The 7,842-nt window shown below is 47.5% G+C and overlaps 1 protein-coding gene across 1 annotated transcript in view; it reads left to right on the top strand.

The window, feature by feature from the left end:
* Positions 1-4,176: 4,176 nt before the first annotated feature.
* PHGDH (phosphoglycerate dehydrogenase) overlaps positions 4,177-7,842 on the top strand; it is a 34,015-nt gene continuing 30,349 nt past the window's right edge. Inside the window, exon 1 of the mRNA XM_006049351.4 lies at positions 4,177-4,419. Coding sequence (XP_006049413.1) covers positions 4,282-4,419 — 138 coding nt within the window. The 5' untranslated portion in view covers positions 4,177-4,281. The remainder of the gene's footprint in view (positions 4,420-7,842) is intronic.

The raw sequence follows: 7,842 nt of genomic DNA, 5'->3' as shown, positions 1-7,842 counted from the left end.
AACACTGTAGCTTCCATCCCGAGAACTTGAATTTGACTCTTTTTTATACTATCCATGTCTATACTTCACATGTTCAATCCTTCCTTTAGTTGTTTGAATATATGGAACAAATTTATCACACTGACTTTTCTATTCTTGTCTATTCATTCCATCATCTGCGCTAAGTTCTGGGTTGCTGCCATTGACTGGCTTTTCTCCTTGTTAAGAGTCACATGTTCTTGTTTCTTTGCCTGGTCACTTTTATTGAATTCTGAACATGGTAAATTTTACCTTCTTGCATGCTGGCTATTATTGTCTGTCTATATATATTCTCAAGTTGTTCTGGGACGTGGTTAACTGGGAACAGTTTGCTCCTTTCAGGTATTTCTCTTAAGCTTTGTCAGGCAAGACCAAAACAATACTTAGTCTAAGGGCTAATTTTTTCCTACTATTGAAGCAAGAAATAGGGAGCTTGCCATCTGGAAGAAGAATAAAATTAGGAAAAGAAAGAAAGACTAATGCCTTGTTGACTGTCAATGTCTACTGCATAAATGGAGACTGAATTTGTAACTAGTCTTTGTTGTTGTTGCTCAGTTGCTCAGTCACGTCCGACTCTTTGTGACCCCATGGACTGCAGCACACCAGGCTTCCCTGTCGCTCACCAGCTCCTGGAGCTTGCTCAAACTCATTTCCATTGAGTCGGTGATGCCATCCAGCCATCTCATCCTCTGTTGTCCCCTTCTCCTCCTGCCTTCAATCCTTCCCAGCATCAGGGTCTTTTCTAATGAGTTGGCTCTTCACATCAGGTGGCCAAAGTACTGAAGGTTCAGTTTCACCATCAGTCCTTCCTGTGAGTATTCAGGATTGATTTCCTTTAGGATGGACTGGTTGGATCTCCTTGCAGTCCAAGGGACTCTCAAGAGTCTTCCCCAACACCACAGTTCGAAAGCATCAATTCTTGTCTTATCCATATGTATTTAATTCTGAAATCTCCTGTGCTCTGAGCTGTAGAAGTAAGGACTGTTGCACTTGAGGTATATGTTGAGGAAGACTGACACTGGAGCCCCATTTTGGGAGTGGGAGAAATGCTTAAGTTTTGGAGGGTGCTATGGACTAAATGCTTATGTCCCCGCAAGATTTGTGTGGTAATTAGATTAATGCTTGTCACTTCTACTAGAAGTAACTTCCATGAAAGCTAGGACCCTACAACTGCCTGATTGGTTGTAGTGACTCGCTTAAACAGTGTGTAGAAAGAATGAATGAGGACAGGGGCAGTGCACCCCTCCTTCCTCCCACCTCTGTCACCTGAGTGCACTGGAGCTACATCCATTCCCCTGTGACTCAGGATCACCTCCCTGAAATACATTTTTCAGATCTTGCCTATAGAGCCACACTCCAGTGGTTCAAAATCCATATTTTTGAACTGGTTGGGGGATAGTCAGCCTTTTGCCCTTCATTTCCTGTCTCTTTTATCTCTGGCTTCAGGCACCCTTAATCAGCTAACCGCTCCAGGAAATAGATGCTTGAGGAAGGGAAAAACAGGAGAGTTTCCCTGTCCTATCCATCCTGTCTCATTTTAGGCTTAAGGAGGACTACCCAATGTCTATGTTTGTTGATTTTATGTAAATTCTCTTCTTAATTAGAAGTGGGGCTATGGGAGGAGTTCATTAATCTTCCATCTACTCTTCCTTGGTGGCTCAGACAGTAAAGAAACTGCTTGCAATGCAAGAGACCTGGGTTCAATTCCTGAGTTGAGAAGATCCCCTGCAGAAGAGAATGGCAACCCACTGCAGTATTCTTGCCTGAAAAATTCCGTGGACCAAGGACTGGGGCATGCTACAAGTCCATGGGGTCGAAAAGAGCTGGATACAACTGAGTGACAAACACTTTCACTTTTTTCCACTACCCTTCCTAGCTTCTAAAATTTATTTTTGTTTCAGTGCTACTTAATCTCTCCGTTCAGTTCAGTTCAGTCACTCAGTCGTGTCTGACTCTTTGTGACCCCGTTGATTGCAGCACACCAGGCCTCTCTGCTGATCACCAAGTCCCAGAGCTTATTCAAACTCATGTCCATCGAGTCAGTGATGCCATCCAACCATCTCATCCTCTGTCGTCCCCTTCTCCTGCTGTCTTCAATCTGTCCCAGCATCAGGGTCTTTTCCAATGAGTCAGTTCTTCCCATCAGGTGGCCAAAGTATTGGAGCCTCAGCTTCAGCATCAATCCTTCCAATGAATATTCTGGACTGATTTCCTTTAGGATGGACTGGTTGGATCTGGATGGGACCAGATGCCATGATCTTAGTTTAGAGGGACATAAAGTTGTGTCTCTGATCCTAGGGGGAGAATGAGACATGAAGTGTTCACATATATGTTGTCCAAGGTACTATGAGATAACTTGAAGACAATGCCAAAGAAAATTTAAAAGAGGAACAAGTTTCTGACTTGTTTATGGTAAAAATTATTACACACCCTCCTTTCTAACTGGAACTGAACTCATCTGTTGACTACTTTCTTAATGGGCTTACAAGTACCTTTTGTGTGTCCTGTGTGAAAGTAGGTGGGTCATAAATACTAAAGCAAGAAAATAATGCCCAGGTGACAGGTGTGGAAGGGCCTCTGGTTTTGAGTTCAACAGCATCTGAGAAGTTTGGCTTGGGGTCAAGGGTTGGGGTTATCCTTGAGATACAGTGGGCTTTAGATTCTACACTGAACGGAAGCAGAGGGTGAGTCCAGGAAACAGTTGAGTTAAAGAGGTAGCCAAAATGGGTGTTTCCCAAATTGCTTTGTTAGCCTCTTGGGCCAGTTCCAGTGTCTGCTCCCCGGGCTTCCAGGGTTGCTGGGCGCCTCCTGAGAGGAAGAGAAATGAAATACTCAGGAGTGCTGGGATGGGGGAGCAAGAGATCATCCAAACCAGCAAACAGGATAGCCAAATTATCTTCTTTCCTATTGGAAGCATTTGGTCTAACTTCTGATTTGTGCCTAGGAATCATCTGTCCAAAGCTTCATTACATGAGAATGTTGACACTGCATAGTCCTGTAGGATAAGGATCTTGCACCCGAGTATTGTGAATAGTGTAGGACAACAGAACACAAAGGTTAAGTGGGCTGGATATAATGAATTCTAATTCGTCTGTGAGGGTCCCTGACTCTGTTTCTGATCCTGCTACTGCTGCTAAGTCACTTCAGTCGTGTCCGACTCTGTGCGACCCCATAGACAGCAGCCCACCAGGTTCCCCCGTCCCTGGGGTTCTCCAGGCAAGAACTCTGGAGTGGGTTGCCATTTCCTTCTCCAATGCATGAAAGTGAAAAGTGAAAGTGAAGTCGCTCAGTAAGTGTCTGACTCTTGGTGACCCCATGGACTGTAGCCTACCAGGCTGCTCCGTCCATGGGATTTTCCAGGCAAGAGTACTGGAGTGGGTTGCCATTGCCCTCTCCGGTTTCTGATCCTAGGTGGCCTTAAAAAAATCCAAAATAGGATTTTCCAGTATTCTGTAAGATAGGGCATGGAAGAGCATGTTTGTTGTAGGGTTTAAACATAAAGGAGATAAGGGCTGGGAAGTGCCTCCTTGGTCAATATATAAATTAGGCCAGACTGACATCTCATTTTCTTCTTCTTCTTTTTTTAAGTAATCAGAGAGGAAGTAGTGGAAGAGGAGAATATTGAACAAATATTTTGGCTGGTCAAAATGGACCAGTCCCTTGTTCTTTTTCAAATTTATAATTTTCATTGCATCATTCATTTGGAATTAATCATGGTTTTGTGAGGTTTCAGAAACAGTTCCCTATTGCTTTTTATTATTTAACTTTCCACATCTGTGTCTTTGGTACTCTCGGATGTTAGCCAACCAGAGGAAAGGGGCTATGTCTTTTTGAAATTCGAGCCCCTTCAGCATCCAGCGCATTGCCTTGCACATAGTGGGTGCGTTAATAAATGCTTGTTAAAGAGTTAGGTCCTTAAGAGGAAAGTGAAGAGGAAATATTTCTCTCGTGATGAGAGCGAATATTTCTCAACTTATTTCAGATATGAATCAGCTACTCAGCAAAAACATGCTTCTGTCTGCTCACCACTTACAGAGAAATGCTTTGGTTGAGATTGATAGACTGTCTCCAGAGGATAATAAAGTGGGAGGAGCTCTGAAGACCCAGAACCACCACGAGGGGGCGGAGTCACAGAGAGTTGGAGAGTTTCTGTCCAGTCGCGAATCCCGCCCAGTTACTGAAGCCCGCCAGTCGAAGCAGCCGCGTTTCGCTTTAGGTGTTTCTGCCCAGGAAAAGCTGCAGATTCTAAGGCCGACTCCAGCAATGGCCTTTGCAAATCTACGGAAAGTGCTTATCAGTGATAGCCTGGACCCTTGCTGCCGGAAGATCCTGCAAGACGGAGGGCTGCAGGTGGTGGAGAAGCAGAACCTGAGCAAAGAGGAGCTGATAGCCGAGCTGCAGGTTAGGCGAGCGTGAGAAAGACAAGGGCTGTGTGGCATCCTCCGTGGACTGTGGTTGACACACTCGGCCCAGCGCGCCCCACCCTCACCTCCTACCTGGTGTCAGTCTTGGGGGTCTCCCGAGTTTGGGGGCTGGGGAAGGTGGAGGGAGAAAGAGGGAGGAACCAACGTCTACAAGCTGCAGGATGCAAACTTTCCGTTCAGTTTGCAACGGCGTGTTTCACGTTGGAACGTTTCCCGCCAACATTGCAAAGTGCAGGCTGCCCGCGGGATGCCAGCGCGGCTCCCCAGGGCCTTTGCGTGCAGTGGCCCTGGCAGCCCGGGGCCTTCTCTCCCGCTTCGCGCGGGGGTGCCGGGGGGAGGGGCGCCAAAGTGGCTTCCCTTCTTGGAACTCAGGGACCGGCGAGCCTTCCCTGGCCGGCCCAGCCCTGGCTCGCCCAGCCAAGTCCTGCCTTCCCTGGGGGACGCTGGCGGAGTCCAGCCTGTCGCGTGGCTGCTCCAGCAAGCTCCCCCAGAAGCCACAGGGAAAGCGGCGGGACTGGGGCAGCAAACGCCATACCCGCCTTTAGTCTGATGCAAGACTACGAAGAGTTTTCACCGCCCCTCGGCCGCCTGGGAGCGCTTGGAGGAAGGAGGGGGCGGGTGATGGGGGGCGCCAGAGATCCCCGCGCCAGCCGCGTGGCTGTGACCGCGGCTCCGGCGGTCTGCGCCAGCGGTTTCGGCGGATGGCCTCACCTTTGTCCTCGGCGCGGCAAGGTATGGCCAGATCCGTGGAGAATCCTATCCCAAACGCTCCCAGGAAACGTGTATTTCTTAGCAAATCTTTCTCAGAAGCGTATCACCGCTTGTCGTGTTATATAATTTGTGCCGTCTACTTCGGATCTTTCTTTACCTTGTTTGTAAAATCCCTGCGAGATTTGGCAGCCTCGTCTAAGCTTATAACATTTATTTTGGGAACTCTTCACTCCCGTTACCGCACTTCTGGACTGCACCCAGTGCCCAGGTGTCTCCATCCCAGCCGTCCGGAAGTATTTTCCCTTGCTCCCCAACTCCCACACCCCGCCTTGTCCTACCAACTTCAGCCAGACTCAGCGCGGATCCACCCCTCCATCCTTCACTCCTCGGAGAGTCCCTTAAATCAAACCACAGGGGTGGCCGCTTTTGCACTAGCGTGAGGCAATCACACGGTCTTCCTAACTGTCTTTGTATCTCCTGCTGGGTTCTCCTTGTTGGCTCCGGCCCCATGGTACTGTATCCAGCCCCTGTCCTATACTCAGAGAAGTTTGACTGGTTCCTGTCTTCCAGAAACTTGTCAGCTGGTTAGGGAGCCTGGTTAATAGACTGTGAAGCTAGTGACCAGATAACACAGTACTTGAGTGCTAAATGAGACCATCAGAAGCCTAAGCCTCTGCCTGCTCCACTGCTGCTCAAGTGGGGAGGAGAGGGTGATCAGCCTTGACTTGGTGAGGGCCAAGGACTCAGGAGCTGATCCTTGGAGCACCTTCGGAGTGAATGGGAGACAGGCACTTCACTTGTCACCTCCTCCTTTGAGCAGATGGCAGCAGTGGCTTTGGCTCTGGGCAATGACCAGAAGGCAGTGTAGTGGTCTCTAGATCCTCACCTCCACCAGACCACCTGGCTGGGAAGTGTGGGTGGGACGCCAGGGCTTTCCAGCTTTCTTGTGGAAATGAAAATCCTGTACCCCTGGGGTAGGGTGGGATGAGGGAGTGGTAAGTGAGTGGAACTGACAAGAATGGGAGCCCTTGGTCACTAGTTGCAGGGTTCAAGGATGTTGGGAGGTTGACTGGGAATCGAGGGCTGGGACTTAGAGGATGTTTTAAAGGCACTGCAAACTCCTGGCAGGAAGAGAGGTGTTTGTTGGCTACATTGTTGAGGGATTTGGGCATGCCCAGTTTTCATGTCTGTCTTTGTAAAAAAACACTTAGTTTGGAATCCAGGTTAGTTTCCTTGGGCCAGTGAAAGGACTCCTATCCAAGCTACCTCTTGTTATTCTGAGTGGAGAGGTATCTGGGTTAGCGGCCCCTGGCCTCTCCCGTTTAAACCTTTTTCATACCTTTTTCATACGGAAAGAAACTGGAGCAGTTTGCCAGAACCACGCCTGGCCTCCCTTCACACTCCTTGGTATTCTGGGCAGGCACGGTTTGTTCTCTCTCGCTCCATGGTCAGGAAGTACAATCATTCCCCAGAACCATGCTTTTCAGACTTGAAGCAAGTCACAGCTCATTAGTGGGCATTGAAGTCCGTTTAATGGGTCGTGATTAGCATTAAAAAGAAAAAAAGTAAAAATCAGAGAGCAATACAGATAGGCTAAATGTGTTTGGTACTATGGGTCTTAGTCAAAAGTTTGGAAAACACTGGTTTGAAATAATAAAGCTTCTTGTTGGAACTCAACAAAACTCTTATTTAGACTGTGTACCCCTCTTCTATCATCTTATACAAATCTAATAATAAATATTAAGTCTTACCACGTATCAGTGGTTTTAGACTTTGACCATGACCCACAATAGGAAATTCACTTTACACCATAACTCAGTATACACACACATATGTGTATACGCATACACTCAAGTTTCATGAAAGAACACCCATACTATATGTGCTGTGTTCTGATATTTTCTTCTGTTTCATTAAATAACAATGCTGGTCAGAGTCCACTAAACGCAGGCTGGTAATGCATTTAACTTTCTGAGGCACCTTTGTATCTTTATTTCTGAATTTTAAGAAAGGAAAAGAAGGGAATAAATTTCCATGCAAGAGTCCATGTTTTGAAAGGCTCTTTTAAAATAGCACGTTTCCAGCCTTTACAGTAGGATTTGGTTGGCAAAGGTTACAGAGCCATCTACTTAATAAGGATCACATATATTGTGCCAAACAGTGCCTACCTGCATTCTCTGTAGCCAGGGGAACATAACCTGGAGACTTTCTTTGGCATCCCCTATTACATAAGTCAGCGCATGCTTGTGTGTTTGGTTGTTCAGTTGTGAGGCAGGAGCAATGCTGAAATCACCCCCAGGGCGAAGCCTGCCCTCCTTGGGAAAAGAAGCATGTGTGAACTTGAGGAGCATGAATGGGTTTCCACTGCTGAGTTGGCATAGTTTGTCTGGAACAGCCATAAATCCAGCAGAACAGGGTCCTGCTGTTTTCCAGCTCTGAGGCCTCAGAGGGGCTGGGAGTAGGAAGGCAAACCAAGTGTGGCAAATGCCTATTCCAGCCAGCTGTCATACACGGATACAGCATGCAGAGCAGAGAACAGCAGACAGCAGAGTGGGTGTGGTGTTGAGATTCCTGTCGCAGGAGTCCCAGAGAGGACCTTGGGATGCTGCAGAAGAAAATTATAACCACAGCAAACTTCTGAGAGATTGTGGGCTGCAGTTTGCAGAAGTAGAGGAGAGCTGGGGAGAAC

This window comes from Bubalus bubalis, chromosome 6 (genome assembly GCF_019923935.1).
Source record: "Bubalus bubalis isolate 160015118507 breed Murrah chromosome 6, NDDB_SH_1, whole genome shotgun sequence".
Classification (NCBI taxonomy): Eukaryota; Metazoa; Chordata; class Mammalia; order Artiodactyla; family Bovidae; genus Bubalus; species Bubalus bubalis.
The sequence above is the reverse complement of the archived record's forward strand: the minus strand, read 5'-3'. Positions and strand labels throughout refer to the sequence as shown.